This window comes from Aulonocara sp. 'chitande type north' Nkhata Bay, linkage group LG11 (assembly GCF_057382095.1).
Source record: "Aulonocara sp. 'chitande type north' Nkhata Bay isolate Kocher_YH1m ecotype deep benthic linkage group LG11, A_spYH_male_GT1.1, whole genome shotgun sequence".
NCBI classification, from domain to species: Eukaryota; Metazoa; Chordata; class Actinopteri; order Cichliformes; family Cichlidae; genus Aulonocara; species Aulonocara sp. 'chitande type north' Nkhata Bay.
This window is the reverse complement of record NC_141354.1, coordinates 30,126,609-30,154,346: the sequence shown is the minus strand read 5'-3', so window position 1 is coordinate 30,154,346 and position 27,738 is coordinate 30,126,609. Positions and strand designations below refer to the sequence as shown.

Genomic DNA, 27,738 nt, shown 5'->3' with positions numbered 1-27,738 from the left:
CAAGCAGTCTTTCTACATGAAGGACAGAAATTTCTATAGTAGATAGTGAAAAATCAGAACTTTTTATATCATTTAGTTGTTTATTTATTAATTAATTAGTTTGGTGTAATATGAATGGCCAAGGGGAGATCTTTATCAGTAGGAAAAGCTGTAAAACTTATGAAAATACAATTAAAAGTGAGGAACTTAAACCCTTTTCCACATTTTGGAATTTTCCAAGCTGTCCAGAGAGCTGGATTAGAGTCTTTGGCAGACTGAATCCAGTCCCCGGGCCTTATCTTTGACATCCTTGGTTTAAATGGTTTAAATTTAAAATAAAAAAAGTGTTTTTCCTCTTTCTGTCCACACTTGCAGCAGTTACAAGGATAAATAAACAGACGTTCCCTGCAATAATATAAATGAACTATATAACGTTTATTAAAATATATAAAAGACAAAATACATATATGCATAATTATACCCATGATGAAATATGCATATAGAGTATAATAATTATACAGTAAAATGTGTTTACATATATATATATTTTTTATACATATACCAAGATATTTTTGCATTAAAACTGGCAGTGGTGATTTCATATCCCCCCTCCCCCCCAAAAAGGAAACCCCCTCGGTCCACAGCAGGCCTCCGAGAGGAAATAACCCTCTGAAAAGCTTGAGAGCAGCAGCACCTTTACACCTGAGATCCATGTTTTGGAAAGGTCTCGCACAGAACAATACAACAATTCTGACAAATAGCTTCCATGAAGTATAATCAACAGCTTCAGGAAAGGAGGGCTGTTACATCAAAAGTCATCCTCTTTTATACTGGTACCTTCCCGGCAGAAAATCTACAAATAACACTCACAGTGTGGCACACGATATCATCCTTGTGGTGCAGCATTATCTGTCACCAAGCCACATGCTCCCCTGGTACATCGAATCTCGGGATTTAACTGTTTAGCTTTCAGGAAGGAAATTAAAAGATCCTGGGCAGAAGAGTGAGACCCTCCCATGGGATGACATTTAGTCCTTGTGACTGGTGTGGTTGGCTGTGGTTGGTCCTGTACAGTTTCAGCCACTGCACGCTGAAAGCGGTCATGTCTGGTGGTAATGGTGGTAGTGGTGATGGTGGTGGTGTTCGTGATGATGGTGGTGCTCATGGCGCTGGACCACAGGAACCACAAAGCCAGGGCTTCCAGGAGGGACAGACACCTGCTCTCTCTCCAGGCCTGGCAGTACAGAGGGCACTGGGGGTGGCTGCTGGGGGTGGGACTGACTTGGCAGAGGGGTTTTGGATGGGGATAGCGCCTCACGGCCTTTGGCCCTCAGGCGTTTACTGTGGCTGTATTGCAAAGGATGCTGGTGGTGGCCGGAGCTTTGGGCTTGGTGTGGCAAGTGGTAGACATCCTGACCTCCATGAGCTGCTGCGCTGCCGCTGTGGAGCACCGTCTGCAGAGGAGGGTGGTGGCCATGACATTTAGTGGCTTTACCACTTCCGCTTCCCCCATTGTTGCCTCCGCTACCCTTGGAGGTTCCTTTAGGGGACTTGACGAACTGTGCACCTTTGCTTCGAGACTCGGTAGGATTGTAGCTATCACTGATGACCTGTGAGCGGCGCTGGTGCGCAACTTGGACTTCTGGTTCCTGGGAGCGCGAGCGGCTCTGGGAGCTGCGAGCATGAGCCTCCTGTGGAGGAAAGACAGGGGTGGTTCCTGACAGACAGGGCGGAGACAGAAATTAGTGTAGAACAGCTAAATTAAAGCTCCTGTAAATAAAATTACAATTTTATTTCTCTTCCCTCAACTTGCAAACGAGAAGGCTGCACGAAAACAGAACAGAAAAGACATTTACCTTCAAATCTGGAGGTGTAGTTCTCTATACCAGCCAGGTCAAGGTAGTGATTCCTCCTCTCTGTGTTCTCATCCACACAGTAATGTTGACCCTCAGTGGCTGGTGGCTCATTACTCTGCCCTCTACTGTTGTAAATAAGCATGTGGGTGCGTTAAGAAATAAATAGCTAACTCTCAAGTCGAGTCAACACAGTGTACACAGGAAAGGTTTTAAAACAAGTGCTGACCTGATGTAGGACGATAGCCTCTTGTCGGCTGAACGACCCTCCTCTTGGTGACAGCGCTCTGATGAGGGAGAGATCAATAGTTCAGACAAGGGAAAACTATCTTTCCCATAGATTTGCCATATCTGTAAGCTGCTATGTATAAATCATAAGCCAGGCGCTGTAAGTTTTTGTATGGTTACACGTGAAACACTGGCCACATTTGTTGCTTCTGTTGCAGAAAATAATTCTAATAATGATAATCGTAATGATATAATTAAGAGTATTGTTACAACGATAATCTAAGTTATAATGCGGGTGCCATCTACCTGCCCCCGTTTCTCTTCTGTGGCTTCTGGGCTCTGGAGTGACAGTCAGTTTGACACGCAGAGTCTTGCTCTTGTTATGACAGGACTGATTCACAGAGGCATCCACCACATCATAGATGGTGTGCATCAAACTCGACATGTCCTACAGTGACAGATAAAACACTTTTAATACAGTTTCTAGTGCTGTCGTCTGACAGAATAACGTGTAAAAGGACAGACTATGAATAGTAAGAAGACACATGACACATGTAGAAGGCTCAGACAAGCACAACACAAAGGTAACATGATGCGAAGTAGCAGTGATCTCAACTCTGAATCTCAAAACACGTATAAGGTGCTTGGAATTTATAAAATATGAAACCAAAACAAAGTACCAGCACTCGCGGATGAACATGTTTATTGATATAAAATTAGTTGCCAATAAATGAATAAATATATTTAGAGGTATGCTCATCAGTAAGTGTCGCTATGTTGTCACATACCTCTTTAGTAACTTTTCCACTGTTGTCAAAGTCATAAAGAGTGAAGATCCACTCCTGGCGGTTGTCATCCTCCACAGAAACATCACACTCCAAATCCTGAGAATACAAACATTTAAATTTTTAGCAGTTGGTTGGCTTTAATCTCCATGTTTTTACCAATCCTAAGCACAGTAAGAGCACTGCATGCTCACTACTGCATGTCTGCAGTGTGCCAAAGAGAAAACACAGCAGCATTAATCACTGTGGTCAGTAAGTCCTTCAACTTTCTACAGATGAGTCAAAAATAAGTGTGGCCACCTTTCGGAGTTACCACTTTTTCTTAACCAACTTGAAGTCAGAAGTATCAGGTAACATGTTCATGAATGGAAAAACAAACATCTGGAGAATAGAGCCTGCAGCAGTGGAGATGGAGAGCTGACACAGTGTGAATGAGCACGTGCATTTACAAGAGATGAGACCTCAGGGAGAGACAAAGCTCTTTATGGTTTCATGAAATAACCTCGGCTCACGTAACCAGTGGTGATCACCAAAGGGCAAATCCAAGCAGTTCTTTAAAACATGCAGGTCTAAACATTACAATATATTTATTGGTCCCTAAATTCAATCAGGATATGGTCTGGAGTGGTGTAAACCTACAGACAGATCTTCTGCCCACATAGAGAAGGCATGCTGCGGCAGCATCCATTTACTGCCTGCAGTAGATGTTTAAATAGCTTTTGGATCTTAGCATATGGCTTTTTATTTCTAACCGGGGGAAAAAAAAGTGTCATATGAGGCAACACTGACTCAGTGTTATACGCACTCGTTTAAAATGGTGTCTGAAGCTGTACGTGGCTTAGGCTGGAACGCCACAGTCCTGCTCTCATTAAACCCAATGTCAGTCAAAGTTATCCCAGTTATGTCCGTACACTAACCCACTCCTGCGCACATACTTTGTGATAAACATCTGAACTGTTGTGTATTTGTAAACGTAATCACATTACGTGGTTGAAGTGTGGTAAGTACGGTGGTCTTGAGAGGTCAAGCGGACTGCAACTTAGGAAAACACCAGCAAATGCTGCAAAAGCACACAAAACACAACACGGGTTTTTCTGGGGACACAATAATGTGACGGGCCAGCTGGAGAAGTCACAGAAACCGAAATATTCAAAGGCTTGCAGAGGATTCATCGATGTTGTGTGGGAGAAAAAGATGCAAAGTATTATGTGTTTTAATCACATGATTCATATAATACTATAGATACATGCTTGCTGTTAGCCTTTACTGTTAGCTTGGCGCTTCTCCTGCAGTTATGTCATGTTATTGTGTCCCCAGAAATAATTGTGCTTACATCCAGGCTGATACGCTTCTTCCCCGAAGCTTTGGTTGCGTCTCTAAGTGTCTCCCTCTCGCCTTCTTCTGAGTGCAGGTACTGCAGGTAGCTTTCACAGCCCTCAGCCTTCTCTGGAGGCAGAACCACTGTTAACACAAGAGGACACATTTCAGTTAGACACAAACACACTGATTTAATTTCATTTCAAACATCCTCTTTAATCGGAAACCCTCACAAGCCTTTATCCTTTTTGTCTGGCTACAAGGTGTCTAAGCACGACTGCTTTTTCATTCCAAGGAAAATAGTGTTTCTTTTATGCTATGCATTTGCCTTAACCTACGAAATGAAGCCAAAGATCTGCGCTCTAATTGATGGCTGTTAACTGTTCCAGATGTAATTAAGGAAAGCTTTTAAGATCTGCACGTGATACAAGGCTTATTCTTACTAGTTTTATTACAGACGTTTATTTTGTAGTGGTGCTGTGCTTAGTCCACGTAGCTTGGTATGCTTTAATCAAAGCCATTAAAACCCAGCTCACTGCACGTTTTGCAAAAAATCACATCCAAAGAAATCTTGTGGAAAACTTGTAGTTTGACCACAAGCCAAATCAATTGAAGCACATCCTTCTCCACTTACCCTCTAGGGGACAGTGTTGATCTGTGAACTGTCCTTCCTTCAGCTCACCATTTGGAAACTCCTGTGACAAGGAAACAAATTAGAAGAGAGAGAGAGGGAGAGGAGGAGGACGAAGAGGAGGAGGGAGAGAGAGATGTAAGTGAATCTACAGTTCAGACCACAGACACAGAGAAACAAACAGTTCCAGCTAAAGCATTTCCTACTCAGATGAACGGGAGAGGGCTGGAGGCTCCAGCGCAGCCAAACACTTTGAACATCTGCACGCTTATTGTGTTTCACTGTCTGGGACACAGCAGGCCCAGCCACAGCCAAGCTTTCAAGATTCCTTCAAGCCCTTCAAACAGATCCCTCACATCCATCAAAAAAAGACAAAAAACCTCACCATGATGCACTTCATCATCTGAGCTCTCTCTCAGCCAACCTGTTTATTCTCATCCTGCTTGACGCGACACCCACCGTGAAGCATTTGATGGCAGCTCTGAGTCTGTCGTATTTCTCACTTGCGACTCGGCTCAGAGACGTTTGGTTTATGTAAAACAAACTTCACAGTGAGGTCTCAGCAACAGTTATTTTGAATGGAGAATAATTACCAGATGGAAATTTCCGTGCAGATAGGATGGGACTGATTAAATGCACAACTCTATAGCCATAAAACAAAAGCAGGGGAAAGGAGGGGGTGAAAAATATCCTGCATTAAACAGAACCACAATGCATTCATAAGCATCCTATATATGTTCAGGCACACTGAGGCAAAGGCAGCAGGGTCTCCATGCACACACACACACACACACACACACACACACACACACACACACACACACACACACACACACACACACACACACACACACACACACACACACACACACACACACACACACACACACAGCTAATCTTTAATTGCAATTGGATTGTGGAAACAATGAAAATTAAGTGCAGCACAGGCCCTAAACCACAAGTATTTAAACAACAAATGATTCATCTTATTTACGTCATTCTCAGTACTCTAAGCTGCTCCACACACACTTTGAAATAAAATCACACCAGATTGAATCAAGGAGGCCCACTGAAATGAGGCAAATAAAAAACAGATAGATGCTAGAAAACAAAAGAACTCCATGTACCTTCAGCTCAACTGAGGCTCGAGCGGGAGTCTGAACATCTGCATGCGTTTAGGTGAATGAGCCCCCCCACCCTTTCCTCTCCCTTCCCCTTCCCCTTTCTGAGAGTAATCACAGCACCAGGGCCTGTGGTTCTATTTAACAATCTCCAAGCCTATGATTATTCCTCACTTCAGAGCATGATACCTCCAGCCTGTAATCTGGTGCTGACCTTCACCGCTAAAGGGGGAGCCCATTGAGTCTCAGGGTCAAGGCTTGGATACCCCTTGCAAATTGGCCACAGGAGACACTGAGAAAAAACAGCAAAAAGAATAGGAGTCGAGCCTCGGGGTGGGGGAAGAAAGGGAGGCAGGAGGTGAGGAGAAAGAAAGAAAGAAAGAAAGAAAGAAAGAAAGAAAGAAAGAAAGAAAGAAAGAAAGAAAGAAAGAAAGAAAGAAAGAAAGAAAGAAAGAGGAAAGCGGGCGCAAAGGAGAAGAGAGGAGGAAGGTGAACAAGAGAGACAAAGATAAGAGAAGCGAGGAAGTAGTTTGGGAGATAGTGCCTATCTGTTGCTTACTCCAGTCTCTGGGAGCTCTGGGGGAGGGACGGAGGTGGGTTTTTAGAGGCTCTGGAAGGCTTCTTTGAGAGGTGGAGACAACTGATACCAATCCCTGGGCACCAAACAAGAAGGGCTCTTTAATCATCAAAAGCGCACACTGGAAACAAAGCGTATATGTATCCATAGACAAAAAACAAAGCAGTTTCCATCTTTTGTGGTTTCTGCAGCCAAGTTGTTGTTTCCTCTCTGCACTGGATGCTTTTATCTCTCCTCTCTGTGCTCAGTCCCATAATGAAGGCCAGTATGTAAGGAAGAGGGAGTTCACACAGAGACACTGTTCTGCAGCTCAGGGGAAAATCAAAGACAACCACCGATTCCTCCCATCCTCATCCCCATGAGGGTGCGAAGCAAGGTATGAGCACCTCCAAATGATTCAGCCTTAAATCCAATGAAACTAAATTAATCAACCAGCTGGTCTTTAATTAAAAATCACATATTGGGACGCATCTCGCTGAGTGCAAAATGAGGGAACCAGCGGGGCTTGTGTTGAGCACATGGCTCCCCCGACTACCACCACCACCATGTTCATTACATCTATGGGGGGAGCTAATGAGAGAGCAGGCTGGGGCCGACCGCAGTCTGCAGTTTAACGTCCAAACACATGGCATCTCTATCCCCATCGCCCACAGTGTCGGGCTCGAATCTGCCCACCACATGTGTAATTAACTGCTTTCTGGCATCTAGCAGCTCTCATTCTTTCACTATCAGATCACAAACTGCTCTGCGGCCTGCGGAAATCTGTTAGCATTTTGGAGCAAAGTGTTCCTCATTTTTCTACCAGTGGTGTACACCTGAAATCCTTGAAGTGTGTCGCATTGGGTATGGAGGAAAAAAAATACTAAAAAAAGCCAAGGCTGCATGTGCAGAACAGGCACTTCAACAGGAATGACAGGGAAATGATAAGGTATCAGATCTCAGTTTTCTTTAAAAAATGCATTGGAAAAAAAGCAGCGACAGTGTTCCATGTAAACAGATTCTGTCTCCCAGACACCTTGACATAAGAGACAGAAAGAAAGGTGTGTGATGTTTGTTCCTGTTTAATGCAGCAGTTCTGCCAAGCTTCCCTAAAGCCTCAGCCTACTGCCAGACTTTTATGTGGGATAGGGTAACCAGGGGATGCTTTCATAGCTCCCTACCAGGTGACATCAGACATCCCCCAGCAGCCCCTCTCTCTCACTCCCTCTCTCTCTCTTGCAGCCTGCCTACCACCCATCCTCCCACTGGAAAACAGTGCACATCTTTGTTCTCACATCACTCCCTCTAACTCACCCCCTAAATATAAGTGCACACACTTCTTTTAGTCAATTCTTTAAACCATATGATGCACAACTGCTTTTGAAAACTGTGTCTTAAAAAACACAAGGCTAACATGATTTTTTTTTACTCAGTTCCTCTCTCCTCTGGGTATTCTACATGGAAACTCGATCTGATGTCTGCATGTGTATCCAAGTATAAACATATGGAAAAATACAAAACATGATACAGTCTGTTTCCTCGTGTATTTTTGAAGTTGTGTGGTTTTCTGAAATCCTCCAGATTGCTTTTTTTTTTTTTTTTTTTAATATGAAAATATAATTGGAATAAAAGTTCTCTATGACATTCACAGTTTGTGGAAACACAAAGTCACCTCGAACTGACACAGAAAGGCTTCATAGCCATCAGCCAGCCAACATTCCTGCTATTAATTGGAGATGACTGCTGGGTTCTCTGCTAATGAAAATGTGGACCGAGTAGAATCAACATAAAGACGGGAGCACCAGCTTGTAAACAAAGTGGATTTTCTTATGCATACCGGAGGATGAAACTAGAGGAGTGTGGGGCCATTGAGAAATAAAAGCCCTCCATTCCTGAAGAAACCAACCTGGCCTTGACTCAAAACCAGATGTGAGCGGTTTTACTGAAGAGAGGCAGAGTAAAAAGTGTGTGGGGGGGGGGTGTTCCTACAATAACGGGAGTTAAAAGACAAAAGATCAGTTGCACAACTCCCTGCCTCGCAGGACAGTAAAAGAAAAATAAGTGTGTTACTTTTTTGATGGCTGGAACAAAAGGGTCATTTTCTTTTTTGTTTATCTGACCTCTGGTTTTAATCAAAGTCAGTGACATTATGCTGCTCACAGTCAACAGAAGCATTTTACCACAGTTAGCATTGTTTATACTAATTTCAGCCTGCACGATAATTATCTTCAGGACCGCAGTATTTTTGCGTGCTATCATAAACGAGCCAAAAACAACTGTTTGTTCTAAGTTTGAAATGAAAACACCATCTCATCAAGTTTCAGTTACCAGACGGCTAAAATTTGCCTTTGTCTACTAATTATCTATCAGCGTGCCCTGACACGTCTTTCTCTGGATGGAAATGAGATCAGAGCAGAATGCCATCCTGTCATCTGGACTAGCCCGGGCACAGATATGGCAGTTTCATGGTAGCGGGATGCTCTCCGAGGTCAAACAGGAGGCAGAACCTCTCCCTTGGCACAACATGAATCGCTGGGGCGAAGCCTCGTCTGTCCTACTATAACAACAGCTGTGGTGAGAGATGAGCATGCTTGCATGTCTATGTAACAGCAACATGTAAACCACTGAAAGTCACCCACTCCCCTTCAATCAGGATATACTATCTCTTAAACTCTCCCCTCCTCACCCCACCGCTGATCTTTCTCTCGCTTTGATTGTGACCTGGTGGATGGCATAAACAAAGATTAGCATCATTGGCTGGCCACCCTGCATCTGTCACCAGCGCTGTAATCAGCTTGCTTTCATTAAAGTGAGCTTTGATAGGAGACTGATGTAATGGAGTGCCCTTCTCTCAGCTGTCACACAGGCAGCTACTGTAGGGACTTGGAAACCATGTGCTTCATACCAGTGACTCGATCAGTCTTACAGATCTGGGTTAGGCGAATGTACTAAATAGTATTCATAGTAGATCACGACACTGTTCATGTAATTGATCAGAGAAAACATAATGTGGCGCACACATTCTCACTGCAACCTCAGAGCAGAACTCTGCATTACAACACCGACAGACTCTGCATTGCCATCTTCTTCTTTTAACAGCCACAAGTAATGCTGCTTCGTAGTTTTGTGAGTAAAGACTTAAATATTTTGTGTCTAAAGTCTGGGCCAAGGGTAAAGTCTTTACCCCCGTTTGGACTGTTAAATAATTAGGAGACTCATTCATTTAAACCAAGCAGAACATTAAGTTTGTACCATAATGCTTTCCCAAAGATTTAAGGAGTCTTCAGGAATAGTTCTACAGCTTCTTGAAGGACATTTAATCCTCATCATTGGATGTTGGCTGTCTTTTCTTCTGTCCTCAGTCAAAATGATCCCACACTGTTTCAGAAATGTTGAGGTGCAGGCTTTGGGGAGGCCAATCCATGACTGATAGTGTTATATTGTGTGTTTTTTATCCAGGTATGCTCTTACTGGACTGGCAACATATTTGACATAATCATCTTGAAAAATGAAGCTGTTTCCCAATCAAATGTTTTTTAGATGTTACTGTATGGTGAATCAAAATCTGATGATACTTTTATATATTCATAAGTTACACTTTAACACCACTCATCGAAATACAGTCAAAAACCATGCCAGAGCCTTCACCGTGTTTTACAGATGGCTGTAGACACTCACTGTTGTATGACTGACTGAACCACAAATTTTACATTTGGAGTCATCTCTCCATAACACCCATTGTTCTTGTGCGATTCGGCATATCTTAGCCTCTTCTCCCCGTTTCCCCTTCTTAAGGGGCTTCTTGACACCCACCCTTCTACTGAGACCATTTCTGATGAGGCTTCAGTGAGCAGTAGGTGGATAAACTGAAGGGCATCTCACAGGTCCCATGCCAGGTATTTTTTTTTTCAATTGTTAAATGACATGACTTTCAAACATTGTTAATCTGCTATAGTTAGCTTTTGGGTCTTATACTTGTTTGTCCTCTACCTTTCCAAGTTCCTAAAACATTTTGAAGACACGCTACACACCATGCAGAGGTATGCCAAGTTTTCAGCTAATAGTTCATGCAAATCACCTTATGTCTGTGTCTGCCTATCTTATGTCTTCCGAGCTTTTTTATTTTGGGCTTTTTTCTTTTGTAGATTAAATTAAGGAATTCAGAATAAATTTTATGTTTCTAGAACATGCTGCTAGTAGGCAAGTCCCTAAAAATTCAATTTAAAACTGGTTCTTTGCTAAGCCTATGTGTAGACGCAACACTGGTTCATCCCTTGAGTTAGGTGCCTTTTTCATAAAAACAAATTCATAAATATTTCTCTCAAAATACTCAGGTACAAGGACTAGACCAAAAAGAAGTAAAAACACAAAAACAAAAACAGACAATTTAAAGCCAGAAAAATTTTGAAAGATCTTCAGAAAGAATGCAGAACTATTGCTCAAGACAACTTTTAAAATGACAAGAAAGTCCAGTGCCTTAAAAGCAAAGTGGAAAGAAATAAGGGGTGGCTCAAGACTTTTGCACATTGCTGTAATTAAGACTTTTGTTGTTTGTTGAGGACAGATATTCAAACCAGCTTCGCCTACTGTGTTAAACATATGAAATCCAGGGCTGGAGCACTCTTCATGACCAATTAATCGTGCTTCTTGTTAAAAATTTTCCCTGACCTTAAGATGATCCAGTTCTCATATTAAAGTGGGGAGATTTTTAATAAAACAATCAAAAGAATCATTCATCTTTTACCTTGCAGCACCAGATATTAAGAACACACATAAACTAGACAGAGAACACACAGCAAGCAATATTTTGAGCATATACGCACAGCCTGACAAACAAGAAAACAAGAAGGAAGCGAGTTCACAAGGCACCGGCATATCAAAGTCAGCGTAGGACTCAAACAGGATGTTCCTGTGTTTCTGGCCTCCATGTGAAATTCTGTAAGCTCCTGCACAGGCCCCTGGCTCTTAAGCTCGGCCAATGGGGAGCTCGTCCAGGCCGATAAAGCTGAGAGGATTTGTTCCACATTCCACAGGCCCTTTAAAAAAACACAGAGGATCTCAGAATGCCAGGTTGTGGGTGAGGCAACTGGGACGCCAATACCATTATGGTCCAAAGGTAGCTACTCCATGCAAGTGTCCAGCTGAGCTTGAAATCAGCTGCAATGATCTCATGTAGCCAGGGGTTTAGTACATCAGCAATTCAGACTGGTTGTCTGTCAGTTACAGTGAACAAGTGAGCATGTCTCCGTCTTGTCTGCTTCTAGTGGGCAATAAAAACACCTCAACACAATCACTCTCATCTGTAAGAGTGCTTTTTGTGTACTCTACACTGTGTCAGGTTTCCAGCTGTCTGTCTAGCAGTGAGATGTCAGTTGTAATAGCTCTCACCTGTGAGATAACCACCGACACACTGTTTTCGCTGCTCATTTTGCTAAGCTGCAAGAGATTTGAGTCATAGCATTGAAAACCAGACCCAGCAGTGCATAGGGGCGAGGCTCTGCGGCTGGAGGCTGGTGGAGCTACAGGCGTTACAATGCTCCTGTGGGTGACTGAGAAATGTAAACAAATCATGTTGGGTAAGGACAGCTGCACACCAGTGGGTAAGAGCAGCAACACTGCTTTACATGTAGCATGTCTCTCAACCTGTTTCGTCTGACGCACTCCCTCATCTGTATCAGTCAAGCTCAAGTGCATCTTCATCACCACCCGTCAGCTCTCAAAAATGATCTCATGGATTACAAAATAAGTGTTACGTGGATACTCTTATAGAATGTAGTGTTTATAGGTATTTGAACAATGTTTTTAATCCAACAGTTTTAATCACGTATTTTAACTATTTATTAATTAGTAATGCTCAGTGCTTTTACCGTTTAGACCATCGCCTTTTTATGTTTAACGTTTGACTGCTATTGCAACTGTTTTTCTGTTCATTCATCTCTACTTTTATTCAGCCGTGCATTTGTCTGTCAGCTATTTATCACTGATTATCTACAGATTGGTTACAGAGACTGTAATAGGAAGATGGCCATAGATGGGACTCCGGTAACATGTTGGTTTAGTCCACGAATTGCAAAAAACTGTTATGCAGGGAGAAAATTAGTTATACAAAACTAGCCTACATTGAATCAGCTCTGGGTTAGGTTGCTAGATCAGAAATTTGCTGGACACAGGAATGAAGACTTCTAACACTTACCATAATATGGTCCAGTATGGAATATATTATGGACCATGGTGTTCCATAGACTGCATGGTATGTACTTAGCACAGTATGTACTATGACAGAAACTGCAGCACAAATGTGATTAACTGAATTAAAAATGCTTCAAAAGGGACCAACACCACAAACACAGTCAAGAGGTCCAGTTTACTAAGTTGAATTAGGAGGGGAAGGTCTAGCAGACATATAGTAGCCTAACTGGTACCCGCTTGACACTCAAAGTCACTTAAAAGTGGGCAATAAAAAAACCTCGGGCACCTGTAGTTTTTGGCACTACACCATTCGAGTTCTGTGCAGATTTGCTGACTATTTTTCAGTCAATCTCAAATACAGCAGCCAGTGACAAAAGATGTTGTGGCTCTCCTGCTGTTATTATAAAAGCTTGTGGTGTGGTAGATGAGCCGTCTGCTGGTTTCCTGTATAGGTCTTCCAACCAAACAGAAGCTGGTTAAAGGTCAAAACCAAAAATTTCCAGTCCAGCAGTTACTTATTCCGATGTCTTTCAATGTAACTTACAAAGAAAAGTACAGATGGATATGAGTAACTACAAAAAGAAGAGCTTATGAAGTCGTGACCAGTCGATTCTTAACACATCATTTTGGAAGGCGTATTAGGCAAACAGAGACGAAGGTCTGTTGTAGTGTATTATCAGTGCATCAAAACTCCAGGGAGATTCCGGCTTGCAGGTAAGAGACAGACAGAATCCTGAGCAAAACGCAACAAATGAGGGAAGAAGAAGGCGGAGCCTCTAAAAACCCATCTGCTATAATCTAACCTAACTACTCTACAGACACGTTTGCCAAACCTCAGGTTCTAGGCGACACCACTTATTTGCATAATTGGTACTGTGCTCTTTACTGTGAGATATTTAAGGCTTGAGGCCCTCCTGTTCTCTGCAAAAACGTCCTGGCTTTGCAGACTGTGGTACACTTTTTGACACTAAATACAGTATCTTAATCTGACATGCTGACAAAAGTAGCAGCAGCTTATTCATAGTGGATGCACCCCTTTTATCTCCTTTCTCTCTTTGCAGTTGTGTAACTCCCCCTGACTGTCCTGTACCGCTGTCTCCTCCAGCCAGCAGCGATTGCCAGTCTCAAAGACCACAAGAATTCTTGACACTGCAAGAACAGGCTTAAATCCAAGCTGTGAAGTTCCTCACAGGCCTGGAACTGGACAGGGGGTCATCCCAGGGTCAAAACCAAATGTTTTCCTGAGGATTCCTAAAAATACACTCCTGCTGGGCACAGGAAGCAGAGGAGACTCCATGATCTTGAGATGATGTGAAGGAAGCCCGGCTATGTGAAATGGACAATTGCCAGTAAGTCACTGGCTGTGATGCTATGGCACGTGAGACGCAACCTCTTTTGAAAAAGAAGTAGAAAGTTGCAAGCTGAAGAGGAACAGATGAGATACTGAAAAGAGAAAGTAGCACATGGGCTAATTACTGATGCACCAAAATCATACAAAGCTCATTCATATTTCTGTTGAATTATTCTCAAAGAAAATAATTGGTCAAAAAAAGAAAAAAAAGGATATTAGGGTATGCATGTGATGAATTGCTCTTGAAATCATAGCTACAAGACAAGAATATTAAAGCCTCGTGGTGCAAACCATGAATTATAATTTTTACTTGCAACACATCACAGAAATATGCCAAGTGCAGATTCTTAGACCACCATCAGCGAGACTTAACATCTGCACGTCTTCTTTTTGGACTCAGGCTGCCATGTGTGCACTTTAGTGACCTGACAGACTAGCTGTGTTTCTGAAACACTGTTCCCCAGTGTGAAATTCTGAAACGTAATTCATCCATGGCGCAAGCAGAGATCAAAAAGCTATGGTGCAGAGGGCAGCTTAGCTCAGCTCCACCTCCATCTCCAGCTTAGCTTTTTTTGCTGCAGAGTGCACGAAAACTGGTGCTTTCATGGCCGTAATATTAGAAGGTCTACAGGGCCGCGGAGGAGCCTGCACTTAGCTTAGTGTTAGCTTCCTTGTGTATTCTTATCTTATCTCCGATATAAAGCTACAAGCCCGATGGAGTCTTGCTCTCTATCATGCAGCAAGTCCGAAGGCAGTCCACTTGAAGCACTAAGTGTGACACTTAAAAGTCTGATAAAAGTTCTTTAAAGGAGATTTATGCTTCAAAAAGCAGAAGGGTGCTGATGTGCAATAACACCTTAAAAGCTATGAGATAATGAGGCGCTACCAGGATAGAGCAGCTCTAAAAGCCTTGCAAGCATGTGACAGTGGGGGTAAAAGTTCAGGTGTTCTGATACACTGGCATTTTTTGAAATGATAGGATCAGTTGGGCCCCTATCAGCATGAAGAATTAAGTGCTGGTTATAAAGAAAGATCCTGCGGAGCAACTGCACGTGATATTTCTGATGTTTTCATGCATTTCCAAGTCTCCTGTTGAGATTCTTTTGCAACATAACTCACTATATTTGGGCTTTTTTGAGGAACACATTTTCTCATCACATTCTGCTACACTTGTAAGCTCTTCTGTAAAACTGTAAGACACAAAAGGCAATGAGCGGCAATATCGTGAAATGATATCAAGATTTAAGAAAGTGTGTTTTCTTTTAGATCTGCCTCCTTTGAGCAGATTGTGTCTCTGAAAAGCTCTCAGTGAGGAGGGGCAGGCGTCTCATGGAGAACTGCTGTTTATTTGAAATGAACCTTTAGGTAAACATGTTACATGGCACACAGGGCTCAGGTCAGCTTTTGAAGTGGACGGGCTCAGGAAAAAATGGGTGGGGGAAGAAAAGAAGGCTGCCTTCAGAGGAAATAAGAACAGAGGCCTCTTTCAGCAGCATTTCATCCTCTCCCACCTGTTCTGTCACATATAGGAGCACAAAAGGTGTGTGGGTATATAACCAATGCATATTGTGAGAACTGCTGAGCTCTCATTTCTTCTGAACACATGAGCAGAATCATCCTGCAGTTTTTTGTTTTCATGTTTTGTTTTGGTTTTTTTCCCCAAAATTAAATTACCACCAATGACAAAAATAACCACTTCCTTTAAATGGGGACTCACTGAGGGTTTTGATGACGGGAGCAGGTTTGGGTAACAAAAGCACGTTTGCAGCCATCCCCCATCGGAGAGGAATGCGTTGTGCAAAAGGAGGGCCAGGCCTGTGCTGTCTGCAGAGCCTGGATCCAAGCTTTGAAGCTGCTAGTGTGTTTCAACAGCTAACCACTTTCAGATGGGGCTGTGGCATTTTATGAGCTGAGTAATAGCGATACCTACACATGTGCAGGGTTGGGGTCCCAAAGAGGGGAAGGCTCAGCTCAGAGAGAGAGGAAGACTCCTCGGGGGTCTGGGTTAGGCTGTGTTTGAAAAAAAAAGAATAAGGATTTGGTAATTCCTATGTACAAATTGAAGACAGGAAGGTGGATAGTTATCTGTTAATCAGTGAGAACAGTTCTGCTATAAATTCCACCTTCTTCAAGTTACCTTGAAATTTGAATGAACGTGAAACAAAATCGTGGTACTACCCAACGTAGCATGTGTAACACTGAGCATGATGCATTACTACAGTGCTTGATCTATGCATAAAGAATAAGCTCACCAGCATACTCTTGGTCTTTTTTGGTTTTTTTGGATGGTTACAGGAAGCCAGGGTATGTGGCGTGTGTGGTGTTTCACTCTGAAGCCTCAAACCCAGCAGGGTGTCAGGTTCATGAATGCGGTGCAAGGATGAAGTTTCGACACATTAAGCTGCGACCCTGAAGGATGTTTATACAAGAGCAACACAGAAATTGAAGGTAACAAGAGACAAAAGGAGGCGTACACTGCATCGCATCATGAAAGGTGTTAATCAGCCCAAAACTATTCAGCTATACTTTGTATAAATGCCCCCCCCCCTTTTTTTATGCATTGATATTCCCACAACTCTGTATCTTGTGATGCCCATTTTAGTTCCCTCTATGATTATCTAACATAGAAGTCATCTCTACATTTGATATGTATGTATTAGGACAATTTTCGACTGGCTGAATTTAATACATAACACACTTCTTTCCTAAAGAGTAATCTCCTGTCTTCTTTAAGCAAACAACCAAAACCTCAGACTTCCTTTGTGTCTTAAAACCTCAAACAAAACTAAATGTTGAAGAGTAGCAGATCTGGAGTGTCCTTTGTTAAGTTAAACACATATTCAGGAGCTTCTCACATCCTCCCCAAACGTATCTTGTGCACTATATTTAGCTAAATATGTAATTATAACAATGCAATCAATTAACAATGACAGAATACAATAACACTATGGGCAACCATAACTGAAAAAATATAATATTCCCCTGGTTGCTTTAAGGCTTGCGAAATGAAGTCCACTTGGAAAAGAACAGGGGTTTATGTGGAAACATACCTTACACACTAAAATGTAATAACCTTTGAGTCTCCCGGTGTTTTACTTGGCTTGGAGAGCACTAGATCAAACACACACTTGGATCCAGAAGCCTTTGCCAAAAATGTCAGCGCTAAGCACTGGATTCCAGCTTCAGGTATTTTCTTTCCCCTGGCAGGGATCGGGGGTAAAGACACCCACCAGCATTAACCCTCACCAGGGCTGCCCCAAACAGACACCAGCACACTACCCATGATGTAGTGGAGGCGAGGTCTCCCTGCTGTCATCGGTGACCATGCATTTCTAGCTCATTGAGTGTGAAGGAAAAACCTGTGCTTCTTTCAGAAAGGTGAGATATTACTGTAATCCATTTGTGTAAATCTCTCATTAATATAATGAAGAGAAAGCACTGATGGTGTGGCTGAGATTTCACTAACCACAACAGTGCTTCTGTCCAAAAGTGTGAAGATAAACAGTCCAATAATGAAGAAAACGAAATGATTGTAACTTCTTTTGTCTTATTTTTGATGCCATCAAATATAACCAGTGGGTAAAGCTGTGTGTGAAGCCTGCTTACAACTATTTATTATGTACTTATGGAAGCTGATTTAGGTATTTTGATTACACTATTTGAAAGGTTTGCTCTTACTCATTCAGTATGACTGTTTCTTAGCAACAAGAGTGGAAAAAAGAACATATACAATAGCTGAATAGCTTAATTATCACAACATGGTGACTTACCAGACAAACATGAGTATTTCATGTGAATATTATTTAATTATTTATGTTGAACTAGATTCAAGTTGTTAGGTTAAGAAAAATCGCGAATATTTGTGGATGGCTCTTTTTTTTTTGCCTTTTTCCGGTCTTCTTCACGCCCAACTGATCGCAGATCCTTGTGCCTGATTCTGCTGGAGGTATCTTCCTGTTAAAAGGGAGTTTTTTCTTCCCACTGTTGTCAAGTGCTTGTACACAAGGGGTCATCTAATTGTTGGGGTTTTCTCTGTATTATTGTTAGGTCTCTACCTTACAAAATGAAGCACCTTTAGCCGACTGTTTTTTGACAGTCTTAGACAGCTTAACACATAGTGAGAGGCTTCTATTCTATGTTCACATTAGTGTAACAACAACTTAAGTGAGGTTATATTCACTTCACCTGCCTCTCCTCAGCAGACAGGGGAAGTTTGTTTTGCCAGCACACAGACAAAGCAGAGTGGAAAAGACTTGACTCAGCTTGGTTTTCTGGATTGACTGTTAGATGGCAGTACCCAGTACCAGGTACCTTTTTAGTAGCTACTTGTCCAGGGTTCCAACTGAGCCGAGTCGAGCTGAATATGCAACATCAACAGACTGCACGCCACTGTGTGACTCACTGGATGAGTCATAAGAGTGACTCCTTCACAAGAATCAAACCTGTCATTTTTGAAACCCGACGACGAGGGAAACGGCTGCACACAAACCAGCACTGTGGTCCAGCAACAAGGTGCAGACATTTAGCATTGGTTTAGCAGCATGTATGCTTGATATCGTCCATTGTTGTGTCGTGCTTGTGTCGCATAAAAAGTATGTCAAGGGACTTTTGGGCTGTGTGTGTGTGCGATAATGACCTCACCCACATTGAAGTGGTACTCAGTTCTAATGGAAACCGAATAGAGCTGAGTTGAATAGCTGTTTGTGGAAAAGAGGCAAAAGGAAACCATGTTCCCTGAGTTCCCTGAGTAAACTCCTGTAATTAGCACAGTTGACCTAAGCAGTAGACCCAGCCATCCATCCATGCTCAACATGGATGATGCTATTTGTATGTTTTAACTTCACTCTTCTCCACAGCCGGCTGAGGGTCTAACAACAGTACAAGCAAGAGTAACCCACAGACCGGTCGTACCACATGTCTTTGACACTGCCCCCATCTGACAGCAGACGCTCTCTGCGGGCAGAAAGGCAGACTATAGCTGCTCACAGATTTCCAAACCACAACCACCACCAAACCACGATTTTCCCCATCATACAGTGTTGTGGTGTGGGAGGTCACAGCAGGGTCTATAGGATGATTTTGTTGTCTTGCAGGGGATTTATAATTCCATGTTAAATGTACTCTGTAGGTACGTCGTAACCTTTGATTCCTCCTATGCGTTTCCAGCTACTTCTGGAGAGACTCGCTAAAGAAGCCATACACAAAGAAGTGGTTAGGCTCTATCCATGAACTTGCTGCAGCAATGCAATAAAACAGGCATTGCGCTATATTGCCAGTGATGGATGAATGACTGTACCTTGCAAGGAGCAAAACAAATCCTGCTTTTCCTTGCGACTTTACTACTGGAAAGCAGTCAACTTGGAGTGATGTCACCCGACTTCCAAAGTAAAGGGAACGCAGCATAAGTGCTGGCAACATCGGACGCTTGGTGTGGCTACCTCGTAGGCTCTACACAGATTCACCATAGAAGTATAACTCAGGTGTTAAACCCTAATGTTGTAATCTACACCATAACCTTGCGTGCACTTCCCTCGAAATTTATCCACATGTCACACTGACAGCCTGCACAGGTGTAAATACTGGTAATGACATTGGCCACTTGCATAGTCTATATATATTCAACAGAGAAGTATACATGAAGCAGCAGGGAGGGATTCAGGCTACTTTTTTTTTTTTTCTGTTTTAAGACTTTACGTTAAGCAGGCTGAATGCTGAATATAAATTTATTGTTCGAACAAGATTGGTCATGGATGTGCAGTAGATAAAGAGCTTGAATTCTAATAATGCAGAACCTGTATTAATACATAGTTAAATGTGGCTTGGAGACTTAAGTGTTTTGAATGGTCAGCAAGACTAGAAAAGCTCTTTATAAATGTTAGTCATGTCCATAGAGAGACGAGAGTTTGATTTATCGTCGCAATAAAATCTACACAAATATTCCTTCAAGATTAAGGAGTTTTTTGTGACTCCAAATCTGTTTAGTAAAATGCGTTTTTAAAACAACCGACAGGAAGGATCTATAGGGGCCCATAGCTCATTTTTAGTCCCAGTATCCCCTAATAAGATTAATTTGGCTCTGGTTTGTGCTGACAGCGTGTAAATCAGTATGTAGCGTGTGTTTCTTTTTTCTTTTGATGGCAATAAAGAGTTATTTTCATGAGCATTGGCCACAAGAGAATTACAGTAAAAGAGAGCAAACAAGTACTTCAGACAAGTATCGTCAGAATAATAAACATTCAATTTGCTAACAGTGTTGTAATGTCTTTCTCCATTAGACTCAGGCCACGCATGCCACTCTGTAGCCTTTTATTCACTCACAAATATACAGACACACAGGCAAAGCCACGTGGGGGTGCACACCTATGCGCTCAGATATGAAAGAAAGTCTAAAACAAGCACGTCGCACTTGTGAGAAGGGTCAGAGCCAAGCAGGTGATGATGTTTACACTGACAGAGGAGTGAATGTTCTGAGCAAATGGCAATCAGTGTAGGAAAAACCAAGAGAGTAGCTTGATTTACACGTTGAACACTTTTACAAGTTAATGTGGGAAGCAAGCTAAGATAAGATCAATGGTCCACTTCTGTCTCCCTAAAGAAAGCAGTGAAGAAGGCAGATGAGGCTCTCAATTACCCCCCTTCCCCCACTACCTTTAAAACAATCAAATATCTCCCTTAAGAAAAAACAACACCCGTAAACTCTATTCCTCCTCCTTGTACTCTTTTCCTCTTCCCTCCCTGCCCCCCTTCCCACCACAGCCCCTCTCCCTGCTCCAGGATTTTTGCTGTACAAACCAGGAACAGATGTCTGCTGAGGCCGTGCTGAAAGACCCCGCTGTTCTGGATGCCAGCCACATGCTTTTCATTCAGAGATGAAGGCTCACAGCTCGCCTTCTTGTGAAGCCAATTTTTTTTTAAAGAAAAAGAAAAAGAAAGAAAAAAAAAGACGGGGTGGAAAAAACACAAACTAACTGCCTTCAAGTCTCTTCAAAAGCACAAATACAAGCACACCTTTTTTGTCTCCTCTCCACCATGTATTGTTCCCTGCTTGTGCCTCATTCTAGGATGTTTTCCTCTTCATTCGTGGACTTAGATGACGGAAAAGCAAAAGATAAAAAAGTCATGAGATGCTGCTGACAAAAATATTTCTTGAAAGAAGTCGAGGACTTCAGGAGCTGCACACACAAATGTATCCAGTATACTCACAGCCGAAGCAAAAGTGATCGCCCTTTTAAAAACTTGCCCCCGTGTGCTGAAAAATAAAGTGTTATTTAGTGTCATAGTCTTAAGATTACACAGATATCCCGGCCTCGGATCCAAATCAAATACTGCTAACTCAAAATTAACGTGGCGACTAGAAGATATACCCAAATGCCCAGCGGCAAAACTGCCCAAAGAAAACATCCATTTTGAGCAGGATCACCAAATGAGTATGTTATATAAGGGGAAAGTCTTATTCACGAATTCCGAATTGAATGTTAAAAAAACATTAGCTTACAATTAGTTTAGTGAGCTGCTTGGGAACTACGCTCTTAAACCTAATTTATTGTTGAGGGGTGAGCTCTATGTAACTCTTTGTAAGTCAAAATAAATTTGTGTCTTGCAGCTTTTGGCACATCGTTACATCCAGCTAATTCCTGACTCTTTTTCTTTTTTTTAACTTCAAGTGTGATATTATTAACCTTTCAAAGTGGCATAATAAAGCTCTTTGTTGTGGAGTTTAAGATGTTGACACACTCCTTCTTTGGAGGCCGCAGATATGGGAAGTTTTGAGACAAAAGGTGGTGCTGAAAAGCTGAATTAGCCTGTCAATATTTGGGCATTCAAACATGAGTGTTTGAAGCTCCAACGTGAAGCACAGTGTGTGTGTGTGAGAGAGAAACTGTGGATGTGTTGGTGTTCCTGGAAGCTTCACAGAGCTTGGAGGTAGCTTACATATTTAACAAGCGCAGATTAGGGTAATTTATTATGTAGTGGGGTGGGTAACTTTTCCACTAGGTTGATCTCACATGTAATGATTAAACATCACACGAGGTGCTTCAAAAGAGAAAACTCATCGTGAACACCTGCACAGAAGTGTCAGTATCTTGACTGATGAGCAAAGTCATTGCGCTGAATCGCTCTCTCTTTGTCCCCTAATGCCGCACTTCAAGGAGACTATAGGATTACACTGAAGAAACGGTACAGCTGCAATCATGAATCATGGTTTGCAGTGATATCAATATTTAAACAGGTCTTTAAATTTAAATTGATTTGATTTGATTTGATTTGATTGATTTAAATCCTTTGATCCTTTATCTCTTCCTGGAGCACAGCGATGCATTCGCACTTTGCCGGAGTTAAAAAAAAAATAAAAAAAATAAAATCCTGCTTTATTGAAGAAATTCAGACTTACACAGACTGACGATGGGAACATGCATGTTATGGGGTTTTTGGTTTGTTTGTTTTTTTCTTTCTGGTAGCACACTATCCCCCAGCCCATCCCCCAGGACGGGGAAAAGGGGAGGTGGGATAGAGGAGTGAGGGTTCGGAGCCTTCGCTGATATCAGAGCCCTTTTATAACTCCCAGTTCTGTGCTTTGAAGTCGCAGCCAGACAACTCAGGAATTCTACTCCCCCGTTTGACAATGAGGAGGGGGATGGTCAGAGCTCTGCCGTGTGTTTAGCCAATCTCCTCCTATATGAAATCATAAGGAATTTTGAACTGTCTCTGCAGCTCATCAGCCAGTACCGTGTGACGAAACCTCTATCTGGCATGAGGGTCATGTGCAAAAACACTGAGCTGAGGGGAAAAAAACGGGTCTGCAATGAATCTAAAAAAAAACTCCCAACAACTTCTAAACACATTAAATCATTATTGCTGTTTTTCTGTTTGCTCGGACCTGTTTAATCCAAACTCCAGACATCTAAGAAGCCATAATCCAATAATTACAACTGGAAATGTGACAGAGTAATCCGATCCCAGCGAAGAATTAATTAGCAGAATGTGGGATCAAACAGGGAAATGGTGTGAGCGTCTGATAGCAGAGATAAATTTTATCGTTGAGGAAGCTCTGTCTTGTAGGTGGGGAAATTATAAAGCATTAAAAGGGTCTCCAGGGACATTTCATATCTTTACAGGAAAGTTGGTTTAGGCCCATTTTTTAGCAGCATGAATGGAGCTTCCACTTAATATGAGCAGGCAGTTGCATGCTCTATCTGGAATACAATACTGAGGTGAAACTCAATATATGATCTAGTATAATTTTCATACCTGACTGTGGTTTATTTAGTAGTTTATATTCTGTATTCTGCAGTTCACTTTTTTTTTTAGATTTATAAGCATACATGTTTATTTAGTTTTACAATTACATCTACAACATACAGAAAAATATAAACTATCCAGTACTAATAAGTAACAAAAAATTCTACTATGCAAATTGATTCTTTTAGTCACTTTCTGACATAAAATAACCACTACCAGATTACATTTTACCACAAAGACCCATCGAGACCATTATATGCAATGACTGTGCTTGAATCTATCCACCTTCTCAGTCCACATGGAGGTAGTTTCAAAGAAAGCATGAAAAGCAAAGGGTTTGCTAGTTACATGCTAATAGCCATCCAGTTTTGTGGTGTGATTGAGCCACTAATACAACCAGCTAATAGCACAAATAAATCAGGGGTATGACTTTGATAGAAGTGAGGGAGGGAGCCACCTACTAATAAGTGCCAAGCTTATGCCTTTGGTGGTTTTCCTTCAGGGGAGTGGGAACTCAGCCTCCTCTGAAGCCGAGTAAAGTTCTCTTTAATTTGCCTTGAGTGGGTGGTTTATAGCCCTGATATAATCCATAACTCTTCCACTATTACAGCCACCTACCTCACAGATTGTCTGTGCCGCTGTGTGAACTTCTTGCAGTTTCTGTCTGAGAGCCTGAGACTCATAGTACCCCTCAAAAAGGTACGCTAATTGAAGTGATGTAATGTTATGCCACAGAGGGCTGCCCACTGGGAGCCGCGCTAGAATAGGAGGCACTGAAGAAAAAGACACAACCCGAGTCACAATGCCAGCAGCCACAAGAGCAAACTTTATATCCCTCAGTCTGAGAAATGACTGACTACCTTTCCAACCAGCCTGTGTGTGTGTGTGTGTGTGTGTGTGTGTGTGTGTGTGTGTGTGTGTGTGTGTGTGTGTGTGTGTGTGTGTTTGGGTCTGAGTTGCTTTGCCAAGCCGCTTCACTCATGGCTGTCATAACCCATCCAGCAATGTTGGCAAGGGAATAACCGCTGCAGTGTTGTGCCAGAGCCAGACATGACAGAAAGAACAACAACCTACAACTCTGCGAAGACATCAGCATGTCTTCACACATGCCTGTGAATACAGTTTGCCTCCACTTAAGTCAAGAAGTTCTTAGATCAGCTTTCAGGGGAAAAAGAAATGTAACAGCTCTGAAGTGCCTCACAGACTCATCCCATCAGCAAATTCAAGCACACACAAAAACACCTGGCATGCTTTCGCCCCTCCACAATAATGCATTTTGTGTAAACTGTCAAACATATATAATGTGCACGCAATCCACATCCTAAAATTTGAATCAATAGAAGATCAGCTTAGTTTTGAAGAAAGTAAGAAAATAATTAATAAGTGTAGTATTACCTGCATGTTCTTCAGCTTTTGATCCGCCGCGCTGTACCTCTCACATTCCTCCATCCCTCTCCGGAGGAAGGCGTTCACCACAAAACTGTCTCCTGAGACGCGGAGAATACACAGCGATTAGCAGGTACAAATCTCAGGCTAGTCCTGCGGTTTATTAGACCGTTACCATTTACAAACCTTTACGCAAAAATGATGTGCGTTTATCCTCACCTTCAGGGTTCTCTCTGCGCTTGCACGCTACGGATCACGACGCACGAGGATGTAAAAGAGACACTAGTTAGTTTTATTTAGGCTACAATATTCAAATTGTGTCATTTCGCTTTATTTTTTATTTATTTATTTATATATGTATTTTGCTGTCTTACCGTGTTTTGACTGAAGTTTGCCCATTCTTTAAATCCCTCTTCCCTGGATCAGTAAATGTACTCCGAAATCCGCCACTTCTTACTCTACATGATCACATTGTTTTTAGTTTAGAAAGAAGAAAAGTCCAACTTCATCCAAAGGTGCGCACATATATCGCGCTATCATTGAAGCGTCGCTTGTCAGCGATGAGATGATCTGATAAAAATCGCTAAAATGATCTGTAAGCGGCTCAGGGTGCGCTCGCAGTCTGGCTTCCAGCTTTACTCCCGTTCAACTGATGTGAAACTGCTTGAACGCAACAGAAACGGCAGAGCGGGGCGTCAAGCTTGCAGAAGAAGAGAGGGACACTTCTGGTGCAGGCTTTTACAAAATAAAACACACCATTGGTGCAAGTTGAACTCGGTTTGAAATAGATTTGATCTACCATGTATACACGTATGCGTGATAAGGTTTTTAAAATGGAAATGTTGCCTACTCTGATATTAGATAGGCTGGTGGTATTTCTTTTAATTGATTGGTGTTAGTTTATTGTTTTTTGTTGCTATAACTGGTTATCATTTATAATGATTATTATTTACAAGAGTTGAGTATTCTTATTTCTTATAGGCATAATAAAATGAAATTATCTCCAATACCCACCACCATTATCCTGGTCAAGTCACCCGGAACCCGCTCCCTAATTCAGACAAAACAGCTCTACAGATCACACCAAATCTCAGTGTGTGTCCAAACGTTTTGTTTTTGTTTTTTAATTTAAGACAGTATGCTATGATGTTTTTATTGGAAATGCTATTTATTCCACCACTGAATACAAAAAACTTGTGAGTTATTTCAAAATGTCATCTTGATAATGGAAAGTTTAAAGTTGCTTTCGAAGAAACACGTTCCATACACTTTGTATAATTTCTCCTTTCGATAGTTTTTCATTTTTCCTATGTTCTCTTAGTACAGCTGTAACACACCTTTACCTCTACTTTGAAAAGTCAATTCCTTTTCCGGTTGCAGGTTATGTCTCTCTTGACTGTTAAACAATTATTGGCAGTTCATGAGCAGTTGAAAGCTGAACCATGTCCTCTGTTGGTGTCATCTTCCTTTTGACTCCATTCATGTTTTATCCCTAATTCATTTCTTGTAGGTTCATATTTATGGCAAATACTTTTCATTATTCTGTCATTTGTAGTTCTGTTTACACCAGAGGTCAGTTAATAACTGAATAAAAAAAGTGAATTATCTCCAAATAGCCTTGTGGTTATAAAACCTTGAAGAAAATTGTTGTAGCACAATTATTGCTGGACTATTTTACTACTTGCAGATGCTCTGGATTAGTGTCGTGAATGATTGAGGATCAATGTTAGGTGGCATATATAGTTTGTTTGGTTTGTGGGAATACGGATAGGCTTCCTATTGTCGTTTCCAGTATTTGTTTTTCATATATGCACAGTAGATGCCAAAGATAACTATTGTTTATTGAAGACAGCCAGGAAGAACATGTTGTACTTCAGCCCAGCAGACTTCAAAAGCTCCTCAGCACTTTTATAGTTTGTTTCCTTTGGCACAGTGTTAAAAGAGCCCAATCGCAGGACACATTCCACGCGCTATATAAATATTAATTTACTACAGCAATGTCTCGCTCAGTGTGAAGCTAATGTTTCTGTTTTGTAAATGTTCCTCGGTCGTGCAAATCCTTTAAGAAATCAAGAAAGGTGTTACTTTGATCTTTTGCGTGGAAACCTAGACACAAACTGTTGTGATACACTCTGCTGTCTCCTCCACGTGCTGCTGTCACATCACAGTCTTGCACTTAAACCTTGTTGTTGGAGAACTGCGTGGATGAGCATGTATTCTCAGAGCCACTGAAACATGTTATTCTTTCTGAGGGTGGTACTGTATGATAGCGTCCCACTTTTACTGCCATACCTTTAATGTGCAGCAGTATAGCTCTTTCTATCAGTGTGACTGCTATATGACTCCTCAAAGACGCAGAAATCTTAGATCACTGTCTGCGGTTGACAGGACGAGTCGACATTTGCATAGCTCATTGATGGCAGCTTCCTTTGATCCTACTTGCTGCGCCTAATTATCACAATTTCTTCATGCAGCCCGGCTCCGAGGATTCAGTCTCTTTACAAGGTATCTCTCCTTCATCCTCGTTCTCCTACGCCTTCTAACATCCTGCTTAAATGGATGACAAACATATGGGGTACAGAAATCTCAACAGACTCGAGAAACAACAATTGTTCATAATTTCTGACAGGACAGTCTTGACTGGGAACAGATACAGAGAGAGAGAGACAGAAAGAGCGCGCTGTGGTTTTCTTCTGAGGGAAATGTTCATTTGGATAAAAGCACTAGTTTATGATCAAAGGCTGCCATGTAGAAGAATTGAAAAGCCAACACTGCTTCGGCTTTATGGGCTCTCAGTATGCATTTGTGCAATGGATGTGGATTACCACGCTGGCAAAGGCAAAAAGTATTTCTAAACTAACAACTGAGTATCACACTTTTAGACCAGCAATGTAAATCATAACCTCTTAAAAACTCAGAGGAGATGAGTGATAATTTCCATAGTTCGTGTGCAGCTTGGCTCACTTTCCTCTTACCGCGCATATAAGTAAGAGTGTAAGTTAACCCCCACCCCTCTATTTGAATCACCATTGGCACATAAAGGTATATTCCATTGCTTTCAGCAATGTACCTGAACAACGGTTGAGAGGATAAACATCAGAC

At 41.9% G+C, this 27,738-nt stretch overlaps 1 protein-coding gene across 3 annotated transcripts; it reads right to left on the bottom strand.

The window, feature by feature from the left end:
• Positions 1-395: 395 nt before the first annotated feature.
• On the bottom strand, positions 396-25,274 carry nkd2b (NKD inhibitor of WNT signaling pathway 2b). 3 transcript variants are annotated; one of them, XM_086311981.1, is made up of 10 exons: positions 25,011-25,274; positions 24,823-24,882; positions 24,646-24,737; positions 4,797-4,857; positions 4,179-4,306; positions 2,849-2,944; positions 2,367-2,508; positions 2,062-2,119; positions 1,836-1,960; positions 396-1,696 (listed from the first exon to the last, which is right to left on the bottom strand). In XM_086311981.1, the coding sequence occupies exons 1-10, from the start codon at positions 25,033-25,035 to the stop codon at positions 1,080-1,082; spliced, it is 1,404 nt and encodes a 467-aa protein (XP_086168107.1). In that variant the 5' UTR covers positions 25,036-25,274; the 3' UTR covers positions 396-1,079. The 3 variants fall into 3 exon arrangements, with proteins under 3 accessions (XP_086168107.1, XP_086168108.1, XP_086168110.1); XM_086311982.1 differs by having other exon boundaries at positions 1,836-1,957; XM_086311984.1 differs by having other exon boundaries at positions 24,856-24,882.
• Between the last annotated feature and the right edge of the window lie 2,464 nt (positions 25,275-27,738).

What these genes read in the sequence shown, in the direction of transcription:
- nkd2b (XM_086311981.1), bottom strand. Translation starts at nt 25,035, where the DNA reads ATGGGCAAACTTCAGTCAAAACACG. An exon ending in CACATCATTTTTGCGTAAAG is followed by an intron (nt 24,738 to 24,822) that starts GTTTGTAAATGG and finishes TCCGCGTCTCAG; the next exon opens with GAGACAGTTTTGTGGTGAAC. An exon ending in AAAAGCTGAAGAACATGCAG is followed by an intron (nt 4,858 to 24,645) that starts GTAATACTACAC and finishes TCCTTGTCACAG; the next exon opens with GAGTTTCCAAATGGTGAGCT.